Here is a 27,684-nt window from a genome sequence, read left to right on the forward strand (position 1 = left end):
TGGTATAGATTTTTTACATACTGCCATTATATTTATAGCTCGGAAAATCACTGCCTTGCTCAAAAGTATTCAACCACTCACTGCTTGCTGAACAAAAAACAAATCCTAGACTCTTGAATTCAAGGTTTCTTGGCCCAGCCCTCCTTAACTAATTACACATTTCAGCAAACTATTCACAAGAAATATATATTTAATGATTAGAGGATAAACAAAAATCCCAATTTATTTATAAACTATCAATTGTTTTGCTTTAGAATATATTGCTTTTACATATTTATAGCTATAACTTTTTGTCTATTGCTAACCAAATTATGTGTAAAAGCCATTTCATTTAAACATTTTAATAGAAGGAAAATTGATTTAATTTAAATTTAATATCTAGTAAACCTCTGCAATTAGTGTGAAACCTTTTTAAATATAAAAAATTCAGAACACAAATAAATGTGAATTCTTTCTTTAGCACTAATTTTATTTCCCTTAAGCCCTAATCAGGTTTTCTTTTCTCTTAGTCAGCCATTCCTTTTATCAAGCCTACACACAAAAATATTATTTAAGTGCAAACATATTAGCTTCAAAACATAAATTTGTCTCTAATTATTTTCCCTGTTATGATAAAGGGCATGTGAATATAAGTCAAATAACTCTTTAAGAGTAGTTGCTATCTTAGAACAAATAATAGCCTTATTTTCTTTATCAAATTACAACTTGATGAACCATGTGTGTTTTGGTCACTGGTACATTGCTTCAGTCTGTGCCAGCATCATGGTATTTATCAGCAACAATGAACAAAATCTGGATTTTAGATTAGTTCTTTTCATAGAAAAAACGGTTATAACTTACTCCCTAACAAGACTGTTATGTACAGTAGTCCTCCCTTATCCATGGGGGGATACATTCCAAGACCCCCAGTGGATGCTTAAAATAGGGGATAGTACTAAACTCTTGGAAAGAAAAACTATGGGTAAAGGGGGACTACTCTATTAAATTATTGCATATATTGAATGAAGAAATTCAACACTCTCAAGTGAAGTGGTTTACATAGAGCTAAAGACCTAAAAACTGCTCTCTCTAAACTCATTCATACACTCAACATTTATTAAGCATCTGCTATGTGCCACTCACTGCACTAGGTGAAAGGAAAACAAAGAGCAGTCAGGATACTGGCTTGCTATGAGACCATAGTCAAAGAAACTATTACTTTCCAAAGGATTAAATGATACAAAAATTGTAATAAATGCTCACCATTATCTACTAACAAGTATCATGTGGCATAATTCATATAAACTATGAGTTACATAGTTTATATTATAAATACATAGTTTGTATTATAAATACATTTATATTTAATTACATAAATTACATACCTTATTCCCTAGTCCATGAGGGTATCAGTTCATATTTAGCATATAAGCACCAAATAAAAAATAAATAACATCAACTTTTCTTACTATTATTTTAAAGGATTATTTGTTCCAGATCAGGCTATCTGCAAAGCTTGATCAACAATCAAATTATACTTGCTATTCAAAAATATAACCTATAGTTTTAATTATATGAAAGAAAGCCAAAATTGGAAAAAACACTCCAATTGCACCTGTCTATATACTTCACCAACATTTCTATGAAAAATATGCTAATGATCCAGGTCTCAGTGTACTTAAGACCAAAACTTTGTTTCCAGTTCCACGAACTTTTGTTTAGTTGTGAATCATTCAGAAATGATTGCGTGCACACCCTCTCTGTAGGAAAGTGCTCATAATGAATGAAAAATGACTTCAATTTGGTGATGCTAAGATTATCTACTGGATTATCTATTCACAATCTAGACTATCCATATACTTTTCAAAATTCTATTGCAAATATTTCATAGACCCATCCAAACTAAAGCTGGATCAAACTATTAATTAAGAACATGTTTCACTGTCAGACAAAAGAAAATCTCTGATGTAATCACATCTAATAAAAAGAAATCTAGTTTAATGCTTTGTAGTAAGCTGATCTTTAACAATTTGTAATACAGTTGATGAAATGAGGTTTTAAAAAAGAGATATAAATTAAGACTGGGTGAAATCATCAATACAAATGTACACAAATGGAGGAAAAGTGATCAGAGATTAATATCACATTCTCTTTCAAGGTAAATGGTATATGACTGAGAGTGATTTGTAAGGTTCCTTCCAGTTCGTGGATTCAACAAAGCCTGAATGAGATAAGGTTTTATCTCACTGATCAGTGAAAAGCTCTATATTTTTTGAAGCCAGAAAAACAAAAAGTGAAAAATAGAAGATGTTACACAGGGCAACTTGTAAATGATGAGCAAAGATCGTTTAGAATTTTTAGAAACACCTACAGTGGGAGACTTTAATGTGGGAAAAAGGAAGAGAAGGTGATTAGGGGTAGAGGGATGATGTAAGCACCAAGTTAGCCCAGTTGCCTACATACACTAGACTGAGTTTGCCACTCCAATTTATTCTTCTCATAATGTTTGATTCTCCAAATTTTAGTGCTCTAAAACACAATATTTTCAATCTAAACCTTTTAAATCTAAAACACAATCAAGTCCATGTACCTGCTGCAATGTGAAGCAGTGTCCAGAGAGTTAGGTAACCAGATCTGAGATCACAACTTTCCTGCAGTCGCCTCCAAGTTTAAAATGCCACTTTTCAGGCTATGGTAACTTGCTGGATAATCAAGTTTAGTGCTCAATAGCTGAGTAGCATAAACAGGCCTCACCTGTTATTTTACAGTTCCTATTTCACTCAATAGATGTTAATGAATACCTCAAATTTCAGCATTTGCCCCTGCATCTGCCAAAGACCAAGCACTAAAGGAAAGGTGTTAGCAAAGCAACAACCACACAGTCATGTGCCACTGATCTGTACTATATTTTGAAGAGTGTTTAAAGGTTCTCAACAACCTGTGTTATTTTACTTTCCAGAGACATGTGTGGACCTTCCAGTTGTTAACTATTATTTTCTCGTAGGCTTTATGTTTTATATGATTTTAAACAGTTCTTTGAATCAACTGAAAATGTTTTGAGAAGGTGGAAAGAAATGTAGAAACTTTGAAATTTTTTCTTCAATTCTTCAATGCAATAAAATGCAATCAACATCAACACTCTTGTACTATACACACTTTAGTACTTTTTAAACAGCTCTAATATCAATGGAGTAATTTCGAATGCTTCTGCTTGTCATATCAAACTTTATTAATAAAACAAATTCAATTACTTTATTCAAAAGGATGGCATTACTGCTTATTAGCTTTTAATAAGAGATTTGAACCATACAAATCATCTCAAAACAACCTGCATTTTAAGAAGGCAAATAAATAATGAAGTTTTTAAGTGACTAACATATTAGATTTTACTCATACCTGCATTTTACATGATTGTATATACTTGAAAAATCCATATATTCAATACACTTGTGCTTATTTTATAAAACTTAAAGCACAATAAAAGTTCTAATAGTAGAACTTGTTTTAATGATACTTTCAACACAACTCCAGATTATAATGCTGTCACTGGATAATTCTACTTTTTAATAAGATTTCCAGGAAATAATTATTGCAAGGGCTGAGAACTGCTTGTGTGATGTTTAAACTATTAGAAGGGGGCTCGTAAAAAAAACAAACTATTAGAAATTTCAAGAACAAAACTACTGGCCCATAGATTAATAAATATAGCTTAGTTATAAGAATGTAAATTTGTAGAACCACTTGGGATAATTGGAATGCTTTCTTACAGTGCCTATGTAAGCCTAACATGATTGTGTTCAACTAGAATGTCACAGATGGAATAATGGCCTCCAAAACATGTCCACATCATAACCCCAGGAACCTGTGGCTATGTGATTACATGGCCAGGGGGACTTTGCAAATGTGATTAAGGTTAAGAACCTTGATATGGGATATGTCTTGTTTTATCCAGGTGGCCCAATTTAATCATATGAGTCCTTGAAGTAGAAGAGGGCAGAAGAGTGGGTCAGAGAGCAATGTGAAAAGGATTCAACCTACTGTTGCTGGCTTTGAAGATGGAGGAAGGGGGCCAAAATCCAAGGAAGGCAGGTAGCCTCTAGAAGCTGAAATTGTCTCTTAGCTTACAGCCAACAAGATGATGGCGACCACGGTCTTATGGCCACAAAGAACTGAATTTTGTCAATGAAGGGAATGAACAGGAAACAGATTCTCCTCTAGAGCTTCAGACCTGCTGACACTTTGATCTTAACCCAGTGAAACCAGTACCAGACTTCTGACCTAAAAAACTGTAATAAATTTGTGACATTTTAGGTCATTAGTGTGCAATAATTTGCTATGGGAATAATAGAAAACTAATACATGAAGGTTTTTTTTCATTGAGTGCTTGTTTGTACTAACTAAGCAATGGAACAATAATGTCCACAGGAAAGTAATACACATACTGACAGGGGTAGTACCCTTGGAAAGTGCTAACATGAGCACATCAGCTACAGCGTTGTCCATGGGTAGCTAATTACCATGTGGGGAAAAGGTGGGCAATCAATGATGGTAGACAGTGCTTCAAGAAACTATGAAAACCTCAGAAGACAATGAAGTTAATCCCAATATCATATTAGCAAGTAAAGATAATTGCTCCAGTATTTTCCTAAAACGTCACCACTTCACAGTATGCAAGTAAAGCTCTCCAACATCTTCCTATACCACTACCCCATCATACTTCCTTTCCTTCCAATCCTGGTGAGATATTACCTAATTAATAGATGGCATGAAAACAGCAAAAGTCTATAAAAATGGAAAAACATTAGAGAGGTAAGAAGACAGCTTGAGCCCAGGAGTTTGAGGTTGCAGTGAGCTGTGATGACGCCACTGCATTCTAGCCTGGGCAACAGAGTAACAGCCTGTATCAAAAAATTTTTTTAATTTTTTTTAAAAAAATACATTAGAGAAGTCAAGAGCTTTGAAATCAAGTGGACCTGAATTTGAATTCTGACTCAGTTAAACCTTATGTTTAACATTGAGCAAGTTAACCTCTCTGAACCTCTGTGTCCTTATGTGTGAAATAGGGAGAAGATGAACACTTAGAGTTTTGGGGGAGGCACGATGCAAAGTGCTTAGTACTTTTATAGTAGCACTAAATCAACTGTATTATATTTAACTATGCTAAACCAGACATTTTAAAAATTGAGAATAAATATATCTCATGTGAAATTTACAATATCTGATATAGATGCTAGATTAAAGTGTCAAGCTCCTATAGTGCTGAAAGTTTTTCACTTGTATTTTTATTATCGAAGGATAAGTTATTTCATTTCTCCATTGAACTATAAGAAGTACCCTTCAATAAGTTAGGCATACTCTTGCCTTAGTATACCATAAATGTGAAAAAAATGGGTAAAAGCAACAGATACCCTCATCATAGTAAGTTATGCCAGTGAAAATATTTCAGTATGATTGGAAACACAATACAATTTTATTTTAAACTAAAATTCCACCTTATAGTCTGGAATCAAATCATGGCTGCTTGGAAGGTAATATATGTACTCTTGTGTGCTATAAATCACCTAAACAATAAATCATTCCCTGTCCAACATAAAGTTGGTCTTCCATTCTTCTTGTTAAAAAGAATACTAGCTCTTTGAAGAATCTCAATACTGTTTTCCATAGGGGCTGCACTAATTTGCAGTCCTACCAACAGTGTAAAAGTGTTCCTTTCTCTCTGCATCCATGCCAGCATCTATTGTTCTCTGACTTTTTAATAAAAGCCATTCTAATAGGGGTAAGGTGATAGTTCATCGTGGTTTTAATTTGCATTTCTCTGATAATTAGTGACATTGAGCATATTTTCATGTTTATTGGCCATTTGTCTATCTTCTTTTGAAAAGTTTCTGTTCATGTCTTTTGCCTACTTTTTAAACAAACACAACATGTAAAACTATTAAATTGGAACTAAACAATGAGTACACATGTGCACAGAGGGAAGTAAAACTCAGTGTATATCAAGCAGGGGGGAGGGGGGAGGAGGGGATGGGTAAAAACCTACCTAACGGGAACAGTGAATGCTATCTGGGTGATGGGCACACTTATAACCCTGACTCAAGCATAACAAAATTGATACATGTAACCAAAACATTTGAACCCCCATAATATATTGAAATAAAAAATAAAAAAATTTAAAAATTAAAAAATAAAGAATACTAGCAAGTTTAAACATAAACTGCTTCATTTTCCATCCTGTTCAATATGCGCCTTAAAATCTGGTATCTATCTCCAATTCACATCTCCTCATTTAGCCCAGACACATTTTTCTTTGTTGATGTTTTCATGGCCCTTAAATGTATCGTAAATACTGAAAGTACAGTAACCAAGAATGTTATTTAACCTGTTTGTCTTGGTTCAGAATTTTCACAGCAGTGAAATAAATTAATCAATTTCATTGTTTATGAATAAAGATAGTATGGAATATAAGGAACCACCATTTTGAATGACTGCAAGGCTTATACCCCTAATACTCAGCAGAGTTATACCTGGCACATAATAGACAGTTGAGTAACTGCTGAATGCAATAAACTTAATATACAAGGTGATCGAAAAAGAACTGAGCATTCTCAAAAATGGATTACTTGGTAACTTCTTTATGTTCAGATTCCCCAGGAATCTCATGTTTATACCACCTCTTTCTCAAAGTCTTGAAGAAATAAAGCAACGCACCATGGCTGCCATTTCAATTTAAAATGTAATCATGTACAGTGCTTACAATTCTTAACTCTTTAACTGCAAGTAATAAAGTTATTAACACAAATACTTGCCTGTCTCTTACTTCTTTCTCATTCCTTCCTCTCCCCAGAATTCGGCCCTACTTCAGGTTTCAACTAAATTTTCTAAATTTCAAGTAGAATGTATGAAATTCTTAGTAACTCCAGACTTCCTATGATGGTATGGAGATTTGCAATTTGGCCTCTCTTCCCTCTGGAGAAAGTGTTTAGGCAATACTCAATTATGTATAAAAACAATGAACCTAGATAAATTATTGAAAAGTAAAAATCTTCAAAATTTCTGAAAGCAACAGAAACACTACCTGTCTTGCAAGTGTCTTGTATGCAATATTTTTCAGTTACATTAAATGGTTTCAAGAAGTCTTTTTAAAAACATATACAATAGGCTTTAAAACAAAATTTTAATTTCACTTTCACATACCAGGCTTCCTAAGACTAAAAGATCTGATGTAGCTAAAAGAATAAACACTGACAAAGAGGGCGAGCAATTCAATCATAAACCTCCAAAAAGGAAGTCTGCAAATGCTAAATTCACTAGGGGCCAGTGTGAATCCTATAATTAAAAAATAATATAATCCCAGGCTTTTCAAGACAAGCAGAGCATCTGTTTAAAAGGAGAGCGTTATCTGCCAGTCAAACCCCATAAGGAGCATCACATTCAGGTGTAGTATCTTGTATAAAGATTAACATGGAAAAACCATCCAGGTGCGGACAACTGGGAGAGTGAAGGGTCTGGAAACTATGTCACATAAGGAGATTTCCACACTTGGACATTATAGAGAAAATACATTTTTTCTATATAGCTCCATAAGGACACACTGGGATCAGGAGGTAAAAGATAAAAGAATTTATTTTGCTCAATGCTGGGAAGAGCTGTCCACGAATGAAAAGTGCTGCCTTGGTGAGGTAGTGAGCCCTTTGTCACTGACAGTGTTCAGGGAAGACATGGATCACCATTTTCCAGAGGTGTGACAGAAGGGATTCCTACATTAAAGGGGGTTTGGACTCTCCAAATGACCCCTAAGTTCACTTCTATCTCTATGATTTTCCATTAATAAATGATAAGCTTGTCCTGCAAGCTCAGACAATGCAAATTCCCAAAGAAAATGACACAAAAGTTGTAGACTAATACAAGATTGCTCTTATGTGTTAGTTGTGTTATTTCTCCACATAATTTTGTTAGATTGTGTATATGTAGTAAAAACGAATTAGGCAGACAGAAACAAGTAAAAGTTTATGTATATGGTAATTGCAAAAGCAATTAACTGAACATTCTTTTCTAATTTAAGATTATCAATTTAAGGAGTATTTTGCTAGATAAGAAAGATTTCTCAAACCACAAAGTTTTGATTTATTCACTAAATTAGAAAAAAAAGATAATCTTAGGGGATAGAAAACATGTCAAATTTGGAAAAAGCATACTTTTGTTATGTTTACACTTTCAATCATCCACAAACGAGGAGCATTTATACAGTATGCACAATCTTTCTCTCCAGAAATCTAGGTGCTGAATTTTATTGGTGAAATGATAGAATGCAATTGCCATAAAATGGTGTGCTATTGGCATTTACTATAAAATATATTTTACTTAGTAAACAAAATAATTGTACACAGCAAGCTATTTGAATGTAAGTGCAGGGCATAAAGGAGGACAAGTTCAGTTCACTAACATTCATCATCTTTTAGCTTGAGAAAGGTAAAATTCTAAGGAAAAAAAATCTCACAGTGTCTGTCCTGCTAGAATTCCCTGTTGCACCGGTTAATTCTTACCTAATTGTCTTCCTTCTCCTTGCCATACTGACATTGTCAAAACTTGCTGCTTGGGAAGAAAAGATAAATGGTTCATGAGTGCTAATTCTGTTCTATTTCAGTGTGCCGTTACAATCTAACAATGCATTTACCCTATAACATCAGCCTGAAGGAACCATTTGCTGTTTTAAAACAATGAATACCTAAATACCAGAAAGGCACTTAGATGTGATTGCCCTTTCATCTTTATTAATTTCAGCAAAATGACAGGGTAATTTATATGGTTGGCACCTGTCAGGAGCAGAGTCTACTGATGCAGTTTACACTGACCAGGAGATCCTCCCTCAGGCTAAGGTTGAACTTCAACCTACTGTTGAACAGTGTGCAAAGCAAACACATGTCACCAAACACTCAATTTCTATCAAGAAAATCCCTTCAGAAATCCACATGGATGAGACACTACCCTGTTCAAATCTGAAGCTGAAGGAAGACTGTATCTACCCAATAAAGACTAAATATTTGGTCATCAATCTATCCAGAGGCTAAAGTATTATTTTCCCAAATCTTTTGTTTGTAAGATACTCCATGTTTCCAATAACACGTTATAATAAAACTTAAAAAGTGCTTTATGCTATCTATATAAGAAACTATTTTCCTTAATATTGCCATAAATATTGTAGTCTTTATCATCAAGGAGTCTTAATAATGTTGGGAAATTTCAACTGTGATTCAAATTCTAAACAAGCAGAAACAAAACAAATTTGGACTTTAAACCCACAAGGAAAAACATAACATAGTCTTTCTGTTCAATGTTTGCAGTAAGTAAAATGTTCTCTCTTAAAGCTTTCACTAGCGTAGCAACACTGCCCTATCTGCAGCATCAATGGAAGAGTTACAGCTAAGCAGCACCTATGCTGGATTTAAAAAGAGACTGAAAAGAGCCTGTGTATTTTTCCCACACTTGCTCAATTACTACAACGCATTTTACTACAACCAAGAATATTTTAAATTGAAATTTCAGTCTTCGAAAAAGTACCCAAGTCTTTAATGAAAACCACATAACATGTATTTGACAAAGCACAGTAAATAATGATAAAACATTACAAACCAGTACTGATGCTGCACAAGCACACATACAAAACGATCCTATATCAACTGCGAAGAAGTCTGTATTGGAAATATTACTTTAAACTCATACATGATTGTATGGGTAAATTTCTAATATTAATACATCACAATTTATCGAGGAGTCATAATTTAACTATTCCATTTCAATTTAACCTGTGCTTGTCAGACAAACAATTGTGAGAGGAAACATAATGTTTCTTGACTCAGTAATCTAACTTAGTCTTTATAATTTTTGAGAGTGAAATTGTGCTAAACTTGAGTATCATTTTGTATGTAGAAGTATTGTGGAATATAAAGAAGTACTGATGAGAACAACATGTTAAACATGATGTTTTTATTTCTAGCCAAGTGAGCCAATGAACTCTGATCTAAAATAGTCAAAAACTAAACAATTTATTTTAAAACATGATTTAAACTCCACAAGCTAGTCTTCCTATATTTAACATACTTTCTGTGTATATTTACTTAATATTAAATGTTAATATATTTTCCATTCTACCTATATGAACTTCCAATAACCAACCATCAACATGCAAGATCTGTGATATTTTGCATGTCAAGTCAAAGAGGTGAGTATTTAAAAGGAAAAAAGGGATTCATTAAAAATGTTGTACTAAGTTGCATCTGAGCTTGTAGCTAGTATGAATTAATAAAATATGGGAATTTATTTAACCATCTCTACAAATTGACAAATCAGCTGCAATAGGAGGTGCAATTTGGATCTTTTGGACAGTAAAATATAGTAAGAATACTAGGAATGTTATTAATTGTAACCTACTGATTTTAGCAGGTTTTTTTGTTTGCTCCGTTTCTATGATAAAGTTGCTTTTGGTAAATCTTTGGTCATTTCTCACCAGCTAATATTCATAAAGTCAGCAAGCACATCCCATTTTCTCAAATTATTTGAAAGAGCTCCATTAACTTGTCACCTCCATTAACTTGTCACCTCCATTAATTTGTGCTTTTGACAAACACAGCTTTTGAAAAACAAATATAGCTTATTTTTTATAAATATAGCCAATTTTTATTTACTTCATAAGTAAAAGAGCTTAACACCAAAACACAAGATAACCTGAAGCAAAAAAGGAAGGAACATAAAAAATAATCTGAAAATAAAATGATGACAGGTTTTTAACTCTGAAATGTCCTCATTTTTCATCACTTTCCAGGGAATTGCTTCTTTTGGACTGAGAGTATAACCACACTTCCTCAGCAGCTGAAAGCCTTTCAAAGAACCAGATATCACTCACTGTGCATCCGAACCTCACAAAAAACAAAAACTAAGTTACAAAATGGCAACTCACCAGAGTTCTAAACACACAATTAACCTGAAACAGGAGGAATTTTCCACATCTTTCCTACTGAAAAATATTATAAAGGGAACACTCACAGTTAAGACATTCTTCTTATTCAAAAGCTTTGCTTATACTAATATTGTTTTTGGTAGAGCTTTCCTCTACCAAAAAAAAAAAAAAGGGATCATGAACAATAAAAGAACATTTTATTATATCTCCTAGATTTTATTTTTAAAGCAACATTGCAAATTTTTTTTAAATTTCAAAAATTCTGGAAAGACTTCCCAATGCATTTCAGAATATATTTGCTTAAAATACATTTCTAAAACAGACATTTGTAGAATACTCTTTCAACATCTTGTATATAAATAACTGCTCATGGAAGTATAATTTGCACAAATTCAAATTTACACTTCAGAACTTGAATGATAAAACTGAAAAAGATGTAATATCAAACTTATTAATATTCATGCACAGCCAAAGTATAAACGTCTTGATTAAAAGACACATTTTCTGATCAATGTTAACTATGAACGTTTCAAATTCATCAAGAAATAATATAGAAGGCATTTCCATATTTAACACACCACCATCAGTCATCAGCAGCTTTTTTATGCCATTACACAAAAGAGGTCATCTTAAGTGTTTTATATATACAAAAATGCAAAAAAAAAAAATCCAACCAATGTTACAGACTAAAGTTTATCCTTATGCAATTCCTTAGCTATACCTTTGCGCTTTCATGTTAGCAATTAGATTACCAATAAACATTTGAAATGAACACAAACATAAACTCTAGGAAAACAAAACAATGAAAAAATGTGTGCATGCCAACGTCTTTAAATGTAAGCAAGCTTGAGGTTTTTAATCTTGTGGGTTTTTGGATGTTGCTGTTTGGGGGTTTTCCCCCATTTTGCCACAAGGTAGATTCATGAATGAAATCCCACTTTAATATCCTATTTTCTCTCACTTACATGTATGCTGGAGAAAGTGGAGTTGACCTGGATGTTTTAAGCACAGGAACTGGGAATTTCCAGATAGCAGGAGAGCTCGTTTTCCATTTCAATGGCATGTTGTCACCACGGTACTACAATAACAGTAAACAGCGTTTCCATAACAGACTACCAACTAGGACTTCCATTCCACACTGTACTGACACAGCAGTGGCTGCCTCCGAGAACAAGCAAACGATTCTGCCAGTGCCCTTAAACCGACGCTTCCAATCTGTAAAATAGGGCTTCAAGGTACCTCCTTTAAATCCTCCTGTCCCCTAAAGCAATATGATGATTCTATCGTTCCAACTCAACAATAGTGCCACCTCGGTAGAAAGCGTTGACTGCAGTATATTTTTTTTAAGACTGCACTGTGCATACCATACAATGCAGCTTTATTTAATAAAAACGGCTAGGGTTTTTTTTTTTTTAAAAAAAAAAGCTTGCAATACCATTGTTCTACCTTAACAGGGATACTGCAGCACTATACTATATTCTGCACCTATTAACCTGATTTCTGACCAATAGTAGCAGGAAAAAAAAAACAGATGGGTTTCATATGAAAATGAAACAACATACCTACTCAGAATACACTTGTCATCCTCTGAACATTCTTCTTTTGAGCTGCAACAATACAAATGGGATATAAACCTCAGCATAGCCTTAGGCCACAGCTAATAGAGATCAGTGACTAAATTCGGCAGCCTGCTTTCCTCCTGTGCAAGCTCTGGCCACACAATACAAGAATGCCATTATGGGAAAAGCCCATTTAAAAAATGCCAGTCCCTCTGTTATCCAGTTTAGGAGAAGACAAAATGTAAGAACAAATATAAACTGCTGCAGAACTCTGCACGCTCCTCTAGTAGCTTCTGATTCAAGTTGCTCTCCTTTCCCTATTCTTATTTCCAAGCTGGGATGAGCAAAATCTCATACATTTACAACATGCTGTAGTAACACGAATATCATTCTGTCTTCTGCAGCAGAGAAGTACAGAGTAGCATGCTCTTAATAGCAGTCCTCAGAGGGACGCTATCAACAATCTAATTCAATGCTGCCCTCCCCTTCTTCTCTCCCCCTTTCCCCTCTTGTTCACCCCCCTCACTCCTCCCCTCCCTCCCTCCCCAACCCCAAACAGCTCACAAATCGCCTAGAGGAAAGACCAATGCTGCTGGTCAAGCAGGTGTCCAGCAGGGAACACTCCAAAGCTCAGCAGTGGGTCCGGTAACCTCTAGGGATTAGCAATTGTCGAAGAGGTTCAAAAATTGAAGCTACTGTCTAAGGCAGCCTGAGGTATTTTGTGAAAGCAATGGCAAATAAAGGGTTCATCTATATTGTTTTATAATACTGACAGAAAATAGTATTGTAAATGCCCGGAAAGTGACTGGGTATTTTAAGCTTCTGTTTAAAGCACCAAAACAAAGTCACAAATTTTCTACACAATTCTAAAAAGTGAAAATAGATTAAATTGGTATTATGCAGAATTCTTTATTTACAGGCTGAAGAATTTTATGTCTGATGTAGGCAAATCCCCATCATTAAATATCTAGCTTCATAGCACCCTTCTACTTCTACTTAAAAACAGAATTATCTGTTTATATCAATGCAAGCTTAGTAAAGGCAGACCACCATTGCAACAAAAGCTACTACCTTTTTAAAAAAAATTACTGTAGTTATAAAGAGCCCATATTTACTTTCAGGTCTGTATCCAAACAATAAACTCATGCTTCCAACTTAAATAGTTGGCTTTCTGATACTCTTTCTAAATTATTTCTAGTTTTTAAAGATTGAGATTTATAGTCCCTTACAAGGCTTTTTTACTTGTATTTAAAAAGCACAGATGAATGTTTTTATAATAAGAAATTTTTCAAAAATTCCAAAATGCATAATTTGATGTACCAGAAATACAGCATGAAATCAGCTAAGATAATCACAAATACCTTCCTTTTAACATACAGATCAATATCAAGGCAAAAAGACAAACTAGTATTTTCCTGTGAAGCACAAAACATATATGTATATTAAGTATATACATACATGCATATGTGCAGAGAGAAAACCTAGTTTGAAACATTAATCAGTAATGTATGAACTTTATAAATATTTAATTGATTTCAGCCATCACTACACCTCGCATACAAATTTTATTCTATCTATCACACAAACAGAGTCCCAAAAAACCAAGTCAAGTAACTTAAAGGGTTAAATTATATTTCCAATTCCTCTTAGTGCTCACATGCAAAACTATCTCACAGAAATCTTCAAAGGACTGGGAGAAAAGAGTACTTATCAATACCTTAGTGGCCAAAATATATTTAAAAGTTTAAAAAAAAAAACCCTGCTACTAATACAAATAAGCCACGTCAATATTTTACATTAGACGGCTTCGTGTAATAATCCTTAATGGTAATGGAGCAAAAGGGCCACAGGTACAGTCATCAGTGGCAACTTCTTTGAAATCCAAGGAAGGAAAAATACATACATACATACACGCACACGGAAACACATATACACACATGTATGCACACATCAAGTTTGGAATGTCCCATTCCAGAGTGAGTTTCAAACCAATTTCCAAACTCTGAAGCATTTGCAAACATTTAAAAATATATAACATAAAAAAGCTATACATTAGCTGTATGTAGGAAGGAGACAATGTTTTAGAAAGGAGATTCAACCACATTCCAGCTTATGAAAATTTTACAAAGCAGTAATTGCAAATGTGACTTCACCTTCTAAGGACAAAGGCCCCCCCCCCAAACCAGTGTAAAAACATGTAGCAAAGTGTTTCTAGCAGTTTATCTGTCTATGAAAACTGCTCAAAATTTATGAGTGGAAAACAGGCAAGTTTAAGGTAGTTTTCCAAAATTTTAAGAAAGTAACCCCCATAAACAGGTGAAAATCACTTTATTGTACAGGTTCAAGTTATTAATCTTCTGTGAACAATAAGTGATTCAGAAATCCAGCATATTTTTTGTCTAATCTCATTAGCAGTACCATGAATCTTCTATATCAATTTTTAGTCTAGTCTTTTCATAAACTTACTGTTTAATACTAGTTTTTGTGGCACTCCAATAATTTTAATATTTATTCAAAGTGAAAAAAACTGATTCCCTGCATCCCATCCTCAGCACTCTTAAAGCCCCCCAAAGCCTGAAAGCATTATATTTGATGGTGAGCATTTATTTATATTCAGCTCTCACTTTTCTTTTAATAAATTACTAAGTCATTTGTAATTATCACTCATGAGCAAATAACTATTATACCAAAGTCTTTAAAAATAATTCCTTTAAGTAGAAATATGGTCTATGAACAATACTTTACACTATTAATTTGCTCAACAACACTATTCCTCAGACATTGTTTAGAAACAAACTTCAGCCAGGTAAAATCACCCCAATTACAAATTAGCAGAATGCAAATTAATTAGATTTTACTACCCTGGTGAAGCCTCCAGTAGTAACTATAAAATATAATTATAATTACCATTACATTCCAGAACCAAAAGTGTTTTCACCTACAGAATCAAAGAATGACAATGATTGAACATGTATTTTACATATAATTTTATGCAGGCTCAGTGTCTCACTTCTTTAATATTTAGACTAGACTGGTCAATGTCAAAAACCCTCAGTCACTTCATAGGGAAACACTGATTTCATTTACAGAACACTTGGTTTCTATTATGGACAATTGCATAAAACAGGATAGAAAGACAACATACACAAAAGCTCTTCAAAGCATTTTATGAACATTAACTAATCACTTAAAAATACCTGTGAAATGCATATTTCAGAGATGTAATAAACAAAGAACAATGATGGGTCTTGGCCAAGGCCACAAAAAGAGTCATTCTTGGCTGAATCTTGCAACACAGAATTCCCTGGCTCCCAATGCAGAAAGAGAAGATTTGGGTGAAAAAAAAAAAACTCTTTGAAATCATTTTGCTCAGTACTTTCATTGTATAGATGAAAAAACTGAAACCCAGAGAAGTTAACTTGTCCAATGTCATATTGCTAGCTAGCAGCAGAACTGGAACTAGAAACCAAGTTTCAGTTTCCTAGTCCAGGACTCCCTCTCCAGAATCTCTACTGTCCCTCTTCTCAATGAGACCATTTCATAAGGTGCATGTTTCAATTTTAAGTGAACCACATTCTATAAATGCCTCAACACATTCTAAAGAAACAAGGACTACAAAAAAAATTACTCCTCCAATTATATGTACACTGAAAGATAGAAGCGGGAGAGAAACACCAAAAAAGCAAAAGTGTGCATAAACAACCATTTCCAAAATCTTAATTCCAGAAGGTTTTTAAGAATGTTCAGGGAGAAAAGGTAAGCACAACTTAAGCTAGTCATAGTATGGCAGAAAAATGAAATATACAGCCAAGTAATCTGATTTTTCTCCATGTAAATGTCCCTAAATATCTTTATAGTAACATTTAATTTGCTGACTGATTGCTGCAGTTTGTCACCAGCACCACCTCATCAAACAACTAATATGTCATGTATATAATCTCTCTCTCTCCATTTTTTCCTGAAGTGCGTTAAGAACTGACCTACCTTTTTCTGGCAAGTTTTGGTTAATCCTGTGGTAGGTACAGCAGGCACTGTGTAATCTTTTCAGTCCTGACAATGTCTCTTCAGACTAATCTAAAATATCAGTGTTATTCTCATTGCTCAGACAAGACTGCAGATCATGCCAAACTGTGTGTGTTGTTTATGTTCTACCAATCAGTAAAAGTACTTGAATGGCAACCAAGTAGGACTATTAAACTCTTTAAAGCACATAAAAAATTCTGGACAGCAGAGAAAAATTCTTAATACATCAAGGGCTCCTTCTTGTAGGAAACAGAACATGCATGTGTGTGTGTGTGCTTTATTTGTTTCAGGAAATTAAATACCAAATACATTAAAAATTTCTTACTAGATACTCAGATATATAGCCTTGCCACAATCAAAATGGAAAATTCAAGATGTTTCTCAAAGACAACTACATGGGAAAGTTCTATGTTGGAATTTTCCTTAGTAGAACTGTGTGGATCCTTACAGCCCAATAAAGGCTCTACAAAGACATACACTATTTTAGCTATGACTATGCCTTGCATTGATACAGCACCACAAGCTAAAAGATACCAAACAATACAAATGAGCCAAAATCATCAAACAATATAAACAATTATTGTACAGGCAGATACTCATGTACATGTATAGAGAATTCTTCATGTCATGGTGGCATAAGTAACGCGAAGAGCAGTATTCTTCCCATCTTTAACATTTCCATAGGCTAAGAAGGGTACTAAGTTGGGCAGGGAGAGAACAACAATATGATGAGCTGGTGTGCTGAAAAAGCAGGAGTACTAGCAAGGGTATCAAAGGAGAAGACAGTAGGGCCAAGGAAGGTAATGACTGGAAGGGGAAAGGAAAGCCAGAATGGTAGGAATTGCTGATATTTATGCAATATCTTTTATAGTTGGGGGTCAAATGAAAGATGTTATGGGGCTAAGACAGGAGTTGGGGTGGGTGGGCAAAAATACAGAGGGACAGAGCAGAGAACAAAAATCCAGTCGTTGGGGACCCAGTGATCCACAGATTCTGACTACCCATGTTACTGCATCTGCCTGAGATGCTCTCCCCAAATACCTACTTGTCCTTCAAGGAGGAATCTTTGAATCTTTGTATCTTCCTAATTGAGCACCATTCCTCATACACTGGAAAGCAATCAATAAGTGTTTGTTGAATAAATTGAAAGGGAAGTTTATAAGCAGAGGAGTGATTAAATCAGGATCATATGCTGAAGTCAGGATATATCCTAGAAGGTTTTTTAAAATATTGTTGTTAAATCTACTGTTACTAAAAGCAAAATTTAGATAAGAGAAATACTGATCTGTTAATTTGATCATTTTGGGCTATAAAGTCCTTAAAATGAAAAATATATAGATACATTATCCTGTTAAAATAGGTATATGTTGAAGGAAAATATCTAGAATATATTCTTTCTTAAATAAAATAAATTGTCAAATGAAAAATCTCTGTGCTCACCTCACATAATGATCATTTATCTATTTAGTCATCTCTCAGCAACTTTCTAAGTATCTCCTCAAATTACTTTGAGTAAATAAAATAGCCAAGCCATTGTTAGCTTTTCTGATATGCCATACATTAAAGCTGTAAACTTATCAAAATAAAAAGTCATTTAAAATGTACAATCCAACCAGACAATTAAGAATGTGGCTCTACTGGAACAGTTAAGAATGTGTTTCTGGTGAATAAAAAAATACACTCATATAAAGCTTTTCAAATAGTTTCACTACTTTGTTTTAATTTAAGTAGCATCAAATGTAGAAGCAAGACTACCAAAGTTGCATGATGACAATGTGAGCAATACCACAATCTTTATATTTGTAAATCCTATACTATTTTGGTAAAAGTAAACAACTTCTAATGATGTTTATTTATGATGGTTGAAAAACTTTTCAATGATGAGCACATCACATACCACATCTCAAAAGTCATGCCAGTTAAACAAAGTCAACATTTGCTTATATTCTACATTATTTCAGAAATACTTATACTTTTATAAAAATATGAGTTTCTGAAAGATCTTTAGAATAGTATATTTTCTTCAACATTCCAATTTAATGAAATAGTGCTACTACCTTGAAAAAATTATATTGATATCTAAAGAGTTATTATAACATTCACATGTGCACTATAAGTGTTATAACCAAAAATGAAGTTAGAAGATTACCTGGTTGTCTAATCTCTTCCTATTCCTATTTGTACATCTTGGCTACAAATACTTATTATAGAATAATCAAAATAACATTTTGCTAACCAGTGGCACTTTCATGGAAAGGTAATCCTAATGACTCATTAAGATCATACAACACTATTTAAATTTTCCATGAATAAAGGCCCTTCATATTTAATTGCTTTAATTTTTTCATCATTTTCCAGGCCTAATCATTAAAACTTTGAATTTCGTATACATATATATCTCACCACAGAAACTATTGTTGTCTAAAAATAAAAGGTTTTAACCAAATAATGAAGGAGAAAATCTTACACTTCAAAAAAAAGGACTCAATTTCAAACTTGAACCTTGTGACCATTGCCATAACATGAAACTCAACAGTTTTCTTAAGAGTATGCTTTATAGTCATGTTATTTGCCAACTATGGCAGCATCCAAGAGACCTAGCAACCTGTTCAATACCTCTATTTTCATGACTATTTCCAGATCCTTCTCACTTTCTAATTTAAAATTGGTCTCTTTGGTGATTTTAAGTTCTACAAAACAAGTAGAAGGTAGAGAAATAGTCATGCCAAAAGATGAGAAATATATGGTGGTAAGTCTAAATTATAGAATCTAGATGAAAAGTGTGTAATTTAAAATTGCTATGCCTGCAAACAGCAATTCAATTAAAATCCTATGATGTAAAATATCATTAGCATGTTATATAAAGCATTTGTGTGTTGTGACCTAACCACAGTACTTTTGTGTCATTATGTCTAACTTTTTTATTTGGATGCAATGGTTATCTGAAAGGGAAACCATTTCATTTCCTTTATCTCATGTCCTATTACTAACTAAAGTAAATGCAATTTTGAGTAAAAGCAGAATTCATCCTCTAGATTGAGCCTAGATTTAAGCTAAAAGCAATTGAAACTTGAGTTTCCTGACTGCCTTTCCATGTCTGTCTACTTCAGCTAATAACTTCAGAACCACTTCATGACTTTAAAAGCAAATATATATTTTAAATAATCAGTTATTTCTGATAGAACTCTGAAGCTACATAACACTTGAGTAAAATACATTTTCCCCTTAGCTAGTATATATTTATTCATTCATTCCTTATTCGGCTTGATCTAAGTCAAATACACTGTTGAGCATTTTTATGAGTCTTCCACTACAGGGTCTGGCCATTTTGTTGAAATTCCTCTGATATTGTTCAGACTTTAAGCAAAAATATTTATGTTCAGGAGTTTCCAGAAATACCAATTTTTAAGATTCAGATTTGTAAAGCATAGAACAACATAACATGTATTCCAAAAAGGGTGAAGAGGCAGCAAGATTGAACTTAAACTTATGCTCTAACCAGGGAAAAAGCATTAGCAAATTTATTAATTAGGACCATGTTCTCTCATTTTCCAACAAAAATGCATTTATTTCAACTGAGGCTTCCTCAGTATATTAGCCATGATTGACAGTGTAAGATAGACTCCTTGAAGTTCACAAATACCAAAATCAATTAACTCACTATGCCTAACCCACAACCCCTAGAGAAGAGGTGCATGCTAAATTAGTTCAATCATCAATAAGTATCGAGAACTTATGACTTTGCTAGATGTCACAAATATACAAAAGAACACATGTTCCCTGGCCACAAAGCCCTTACAATCTAATTGATCAGACTGGATATTCACATATGAAACACAAGTGAGCATAATTACATTGCTACAGTAAAGCCTTAACTATCCATAACCCTAGATAGCCTAATTTTCTAGACAGTTTTTTTGAAAGCAAAAATAACTACTGAATTTAACTACTGAAATATCAAAATTTACTTATTTTCTACCCCTTGGTAGAAATCTTTCTGCTCTTCATGTCTAAAACAGGCATGAGCCTTTTTAAACTATCTCACAGTCACCATAATGCACAATAGCTATTGTGACATGCTTCAAATGTAGATACAGCAATGTGTGCAAATAATATCTGTCATTCCTCACCTTTGCCTGCCCCTTGCATCCTACTTCCCTGGTTGATATGCTTTGACGTGGAACACAGAAGTTGCTGGGAGAAAAGTGGCTCTTTTCATTATGCTGTAATACATATACCAAGAAAAAAAGTTCTGTATCTTTAAGGCAGATGCTCTCAAACATTAGTGTGCCTAAGAATCACCTGGGGTGAATATATAAAATGTAGAAGTTTGGAGGTACGGTCCAGCACTCTGCATTTTAGACAAGTACTGCAGCTGATTATCACGCCAGGTCTACAAAACTACTGAAGAGACACTGCTTTAAAGTCAAGGTTGCTAACTCCCTGGCTCAAGATATCCCAGCTATCAGATTCTGTTTTCTTTTCAGTCCCTGACCTTCCTTTGCATATCAGCACTGGCTTCTGACCAACAGTTGTCATAGTGAACTGCACAGCCATTATCTTGTTCTCCCACACTCCAGATCCTTCCAGGTCTGGGAGTCTGAAAGCAAGGTCTCTCTCTAGCTGGCAGACAGACAGGCATAGAAGCCGACAGACAGAAAGATGCAAAGTGGAAAACTGTGAGGTACAGCAATTTAGAAAACAAATGTAGTATACATTATACTGATTTTTCAATACAGATTAAAAAGTTAAAAATTTGTTTCAAACTTTCTGCATGAGGCAGAATGCAGAAGAACACAGAGCTAGGCACCTGTGGTTCAGCCGCAGCTCTGTCGCTAATTAGCTTTATGACCTCCACTGTTATCTTCCCTCATCTGTAAAATAGGGAAAATCCTACTTTCCTTTCCCATCTCACAGCAATGTTATGAAAACCAAATGAACTTAATGTCTGTGAAAGCATGTTGGAAAATATAAAGCACAATACAGTGATGCATGGTATTTTTAAATATATTTTTCATAATAAACACAGTATTCTAAACATTATTGAAACTTTACTTGATATCTGAATGTCTTATAGTATCTCAGGGTCTTTTATGAAAACAAATTCTCATTGTAAAAAAAAAAGGTAGAGGAAAATGCAGACCCTTGGACATACCCTGAAGTTGACTTTTTGAATATATCCTTGAAATCGGCTTGTTTTAAAGACAATTGCCTCCGTCTCCTGAAAGTGGAGTGCAAAAAAAAAAAATCTGGTTAATTGTGGCTTTATTGTATTTAGTTCAAATTTTTCAAAGCATATTCTGAAAATATTTCTGCTGTAAATTAATAAACCATATTAATAAATCCTGAACAGTTTAGACCACACAGAACAATTTAAAACTATGTAAATGAACTTTTAAAGAAAACCCTTAACTAGAAAGCCATAAGATTCTATTTGTTTTTATAAGCTTTCTTTATGTTACAGAAAGTCTGGAATAAAGATTGACATTAAGTACAACATTTATTGGCAGCTGATCTAAAAGACTGAACTAGCCAAATTTGAACACAAGGAAACAGTTTTCCAGTAAATATATACTCAGCCCTTGGATGACCTGTCATTTTCTAGCTTTTTAAGCCTAAAGGTCAATTCTTTGCTGATATACTACTTTGCCATAAAAACCTGAAAGCAAATGACACACATTACAAGCTTTCAGAGAACAGATGGCTAATGTTCTCCTAGGTTCATTTACTACCAATTTTCTTATTTTCATACTGCTTGTAATTAATAAAAACATATAAATAGATGTACTGTCTCCTAACCAGAAGATTTGTTTTTTGTGAAGTTCTGTCTTATATCTAGCTCTTTGGGGCTAATACAAACAACGCTGGACAGACATACTTCTGGTATTGCCTCAGGAATACAGTTTTAAAAATAGAGACTACTACAGAAGCACTGCAGTATGTGCTGTTGACAATCAACTCTCTTAAAAAATTAAATTAAGCTGGCAGATGTTTGAACAGCTCTAACACAAAATTTATTTCCATTTATTTCATTATGTTGTTATTAGCATATAGAAAGTAAACATTAGCCTTATCTAACATTTTCTTCAAAACAAAATGTCATGTTTTTTTCTGGGTCATCTCACAATCACTATTGCATTATTAAAGTCATAACTAAACCAAAGTCATAGTCTAATAGTATCTTTAGAAAGACCTTGACAAAGACCTTATCCAAAATGTTACTCTAAATCTAATGACCTCCTATGAAAAAAGGTAGGTAGCAATTATTTTATTTCTGTTTTTGAATGATAAATTCAAAACAGCATCTCGTTAATGACAAGACTATTTCAAAGTCTACTTTTAAAATGTAATACACATAAAAATTATTGTTGAATGATAAAAAGCTATAATAGGTTAAATTCATATTTGTCATGTTTTATAATTAAGTTTCACCAAGCAAATAACAATATTATTTCTTTGCTTAAAAATACATTAAAATGTCTTTAAATGCAGCTTATTTTATATTCCTATTAATATTATTCCTCTTCTTTGTGTATTTAAGAAGAATCTGGTGTGCCACCTTCTGGTAACTGAGTGAAATTATGGATTTACAAATAAGTCACTATTTTTTATTTTAACTTTTAAAATCTACATATATATTTCTTAACCTGCATTACATTTAAGCTATATAAATAAATCTACAGCACAGTCTAAAATAAAATAAAATTCCCTTAGAGATTTTTTCAAAATCAAGCTTTATACATACTTCCTATGATTTTTGCATGGATACCAATATGTCTCCTGAATTCTACAATACATATAAAATTGATTTTTGTATACCGCTTCACAGCCACATATGAAAATAAGAGGCTTACTATTTTAATGAATAAGTAACAGCAGTAAATAAAGGAAAAGAAAGGTCTCTTACCAATAAGCCCATTTTTCTCTTAAGGTTTGAACTCTCATCATTTGTCATGTTCTTGTGGCTCCCTCTCTCATCAAATTCTCTGGAGTTTTAAAGTTAAGAGCTGTGATGCACAGCGAGGCTCTGCTACATAGTAGCGCACCCCAGTGCATCTGCTTGGTATAACACTTCAATTGTAATTCCCAAAAGCAGAAACAGGCTTTATATATTCTGTTCAAAAACCTATGCACTGCATACCTTCCTCTGATAGGAAATTGTAGTCAGCGTGGTTGAACTATTTCTATTTCATATCTAAACTCCTGATCAGATATGAAAATTAGAACCACATGTATCTTAAGCTTTGTTCCAGTAAACTGAACAGGAACAAAGTGTTCATCTTTTGAGCAGAGGTGGGGTGAGGCAAATACTAACACCAGGAGGTCTGACCTAATTAGAAAAAGCATGTTTACCTGAAAGTAACCTTATTTTTCAAGGGTCACCATCCTATTATTTGTCATATTATCTTAAATCTTTATTATCTTTAACTCTTCCCTCTCTCTTACACATAGTAGCCAGTCATGAAGCCCTATCTTTTTTTCTTTATGAATTTTCCAGGAATCTACCCTCTACTGTTTTTTAAACAAATAAGCTACCTCAAAAAAAAAAGCCACATATAATGTGTCTCCCTGCATCTCCCATCTTCAATCTAGCAATACAATTGCATCTAGGTCACTCTTTTAAAATAAAACTACACAGGATGTAAATTAAGTCATCAATAAATACTTTATTCAGTAAGTGTATGTTTGTTGAATTAGCTACATGTTAGGTACTATGCTAGGTAATATGGATGTAAAGGTGAACAAGATACAGTCCCTTGTTCTCAGGAAGCTCCTGGTTGAGTGAGGGAAGCAGACATGTACTCTGACAACACAAAATATGGTGTGGAAGCTTTAGTAGTATATGCTTAGGATTCTACAGCAGCAGAGGAATAACAAAAATCTTGCTGCAACTGAGTCTGAAGAATGAGGCATTCATCAGGTAGAGTCTAAAAGAAATAGCATGTGCAACAATACAGAGGTTTGAGGAGTATAACATGTTGAGGGAGTGGTAAGTTTTCAAAATGACTGTTAAGAGTTCACTATGACTGAAAAGAGGGTACATAGTGTTGAGGGGAGTAAATTTTAAGGTATGCAGAAACCACATCACAGAAGATCATGCATGCCAGAGAAGAAGTGTAGATTTTATCCTGTGGGCTATGAGAAACTATGTGTTGAATGAGTGAATCAAAGAATTAATCAAGTAACTAAGCCCAGCACTAAGAACTCACTACACATTGGCCAACCTACTCTTCCAGTTTATTGTAGTATCATAACACCAACTTCCTTCCAGTTCTCTATCTCACAAGTTTGCTTGGTTATTTTCTCACCTTAGCTCCAGAGGTCCTTCTTGAATGGTATCTCTTCCACACTCCAATTTTCTGAACTCAACCCATCCTTCCAGATCCAGCTCAAATTCAATTCATTTTTGTGAAGTCTTCCATGATAATTTGAGTCTACAGGTTCCTTTTTTTTTAATATTCCCTCAGTGCAGGGACCAGAGACCATGCATTCTTCCTAATGTTTAGCACACAATGTGAAAGAAATCTCTTTGATCCTTTGCCCATAAAGTGAAACAGGATGGTAAGGAGATGACACTAAGGCACAAAGGTCAGAGCCTGAGGGTAAGTAAGCAGGCCCAAGAAAGCCCACCTTCCCAGACTTCACAGTATACACTAATATTAGTAACTTCCTTCACCACTCTCAAGCCTGAAAAAAAAAAAGAGGATACAAATTGTGAAGAGAGCTGGATGTGTATTGGGCAGCAACTCTGCATTACTATGCAACATTGCTAGCTATATACACCACAGCACTGGTTCAAAAATTCCAGATAATTGATGAGAAAAGGATACCAATAGAATAGTTGAATGATGGAGCTGTGACCTTTGGAAAAATAGAGCTGTAAGTGGGAGGAAACTGACTGTGTTTTACTACTTGCGGTAAACCAAGAGAATTCACTTGAAAGTTCATACAATAAACAAAAGAAATTCATGAAGATCACAAAAAGAGATGAGAGAGTACAAGTAGGTGATTAGATCTCCAAGAGCAGTTTATTAAGGGAGAAAATCTAAGTGTAAGAAGAGGATATTTTGAAAAAAGGGTTAATAGTGTTACCTGGGAGATTAATATAGGATAAGAAGCTGTATCAGAGAAATATGTCCTTGGGGGTAAATATTTAGTGTTCTCACTCTGTGGAACCACATCCCATTATGCTCCGTGTCAAATACTCAGTAAGTACTCAAGCTTTCGTTGATTTTGGCATTTAGCATTCAGCTTTGTCTCATCCTTTTTATGCATGCACAATCTCTTAGATTTATGCAATGATGCAAAACCCATGGTGCTTTCTTTTATGTAGACAATAAAAAAATTGTTTCATCTTATTCAACCATTTTATGTTCAAATGGGTTTAGAGGATTCCAGCAATAATTTCAAAAAGTAGTTAATACTTAAATATTATCTCAATGATTTAAAAACTTCCCAGATAAAAGCTATCTACACCTTCTTTCTTTTTTATTGAGTGAAAAAAACTGACCAGTTCCCTTTCCATTAACTTGTAAGGAAAAATAATTCAAATACATAAAAAATGGAGGATGTGATTTGGGAAATGTGCCATATTTTTCAAGAAATCTTCAAAAAAGGGCAGTACTTAGTGGGACATAAAAATGATCTAATCAACTAGATCTTCAGAAGAATGTTTTTAAACTATGTATCAATGGTACCACAGATTTTAAAACAAAGAGAAAATAAGCTAGACCATTTCATCATTTAGTTTTGTAGAAAACAGACCAATTGCCAAAATATTTCCTTCGGGCCTGGCAGAAAAAAGCAACAACCATTTTATATTATATTTTGACTCAAATAGGTATTTTTTTTTGCAAAGGTGAAATGAAGTTTATTGAGGAAGGACAAGATAGATTTACAGAGCAAGAGCAAGATAGAGGTTTACAGAGTAAGAGCAAGATACGTTCACCACAGAATGGCAAACGGACCCCTCTATCATAACAAAAGGGTGTCGAATAGGTATTTTTATCCTAATTAACATAACTTGTTCATCTTGATGTTGTAAAAGGAGAAAGTGGGAAAGAGGTAACTACATCCTAGAATTCCACAAGTAAGTGTTATATGCTATTAGTGATTGTGATGACAGAGTCTATACTAGTCTAGTATAAATAATTCACTTACATTCCATTTAAAATGCCATCATGTTATCTCATCCATAGCACATCCATAGCAGTACTCTTTCCCTTTCTTCTGATGTATGTAAGATGGCTCAGAGCAGGGTGAGTTAAATGGTTTATAGAGTTTTCTGTTATGCTGAAATATTCACAGAGGATAGATTTTGAGAACCATTGGTCTAAAGAAGGGTTGGCCAGGGGTATTTATATTGGGAGCAATTGCTCATATTCCTATAGTCTAGAAGTTCATATTTAAGATGATTTCTCAGATTTCAGTAGTATTACCACTCAATCTAATGGGGGAAATGGGGTCAAAGGAAAGAAAATGAATGGAAATGCCATTTTCTGCTACTAATAACGGCTACCTGCACTGTCACTAGATTAGGAAAAATGGCAAAGGAGGCAGAGGCCAAAGTCACATAGCCTCCCAATCCTAATTGAATGAATCAGAACCCTCTTATATATTTCTAAAATGAAACAAAACTCGGGTCATACCACTATATAGTACCACAAATGATGGAGGGCAACTCATGAGTAATTCAATGTACTTAATAGATATTAATTATTCAAGATCAACTATGAAATATGCCAACTTAGATTTTACTAATGTAAATCTTAAATTGATTACTGTTTAATAGCTATAGTAAGAATCTAAAAGGGGCTAAAATATACATGCTAGAACACTGGGAAGTTCAAAATTTTTATGTTAGTTTGGAAACATAGAAATAAGCTAAATGACATTTTGAAGACAGAGGGTAGATACATAAGGTTAATGAGAAAGTAAGAATTACTTAACAACCTAATTTTCCTATCCAGATACTCCGCAAAGTATTTTACTTGTTTTAAATGTCAGTTTAAACTCAGCCAGCAGAATTCCAAGTAAAAGAGTTTATTATACCTCTTAATTTTTAAGAGACTCATTTTCATTTTCAACCTGATCTTGAGGTAGGCAATGCAGGTGTTAATATTCCCATTTTACTAGTGAAGAAACAGAGTTGTTAAATGACTTGGCTTA

At 33.8% G+C, this 27,684-nt stretch overlaps 1 protein-coding gene across 7 annotated transcripts in view; it reads right to left on the minus strand.

The window, feature by feature from the left end:
- KLHL13 (kelch like family member 13) overlaps positions 1-27,684 on the minus strand; it is a 208,239-nt gene that overhangs the window by 47,999 nt on the left and 132,556 nt on the right. The window contains exons 1-2 of one of the 7 annotated variants that reach the window (XM_045538709.1): positions 24,825-24,885; positions 21,671-21,736 (exon numbers count right to left, since the gene is read on the minus strand). The exons of 4 other annotated variants lie outside the window; for them this stretch is intronic. Coding sequence is in view for 2 of the 3 variants with exons in the window: in XM_045538704.1 (XP_045394660.1) it covers positions 21,671-21,736; positions 23,423-23,463 (107 nt within the window). In the remaining variant the exon portion in view is untranslated. Of the gene's footprint in view, positions 1-11,898; positions 12,927-21,670; positions 21,737-23,422; positions 23,623-24,824; positions 24,886-27,684 lie in introns of those variants that run through there. 2 more of the 7 variants (XM_045538704.1, XM_045538705.1) reach the window with 2 other exon arrangements.

Source organism: Lemur catta, chromosome X (assembly GCF_020740605.2).
Source record: "Lemur catta isolate mLemCat1 chromosome X, mLemCat1.pri, whole genome shotgun sequence".
NCBI lineage: Eukaryota > Metazoa > Chordata > Mammalia > Primates > Lemuridae > Lemur > Lemur catta.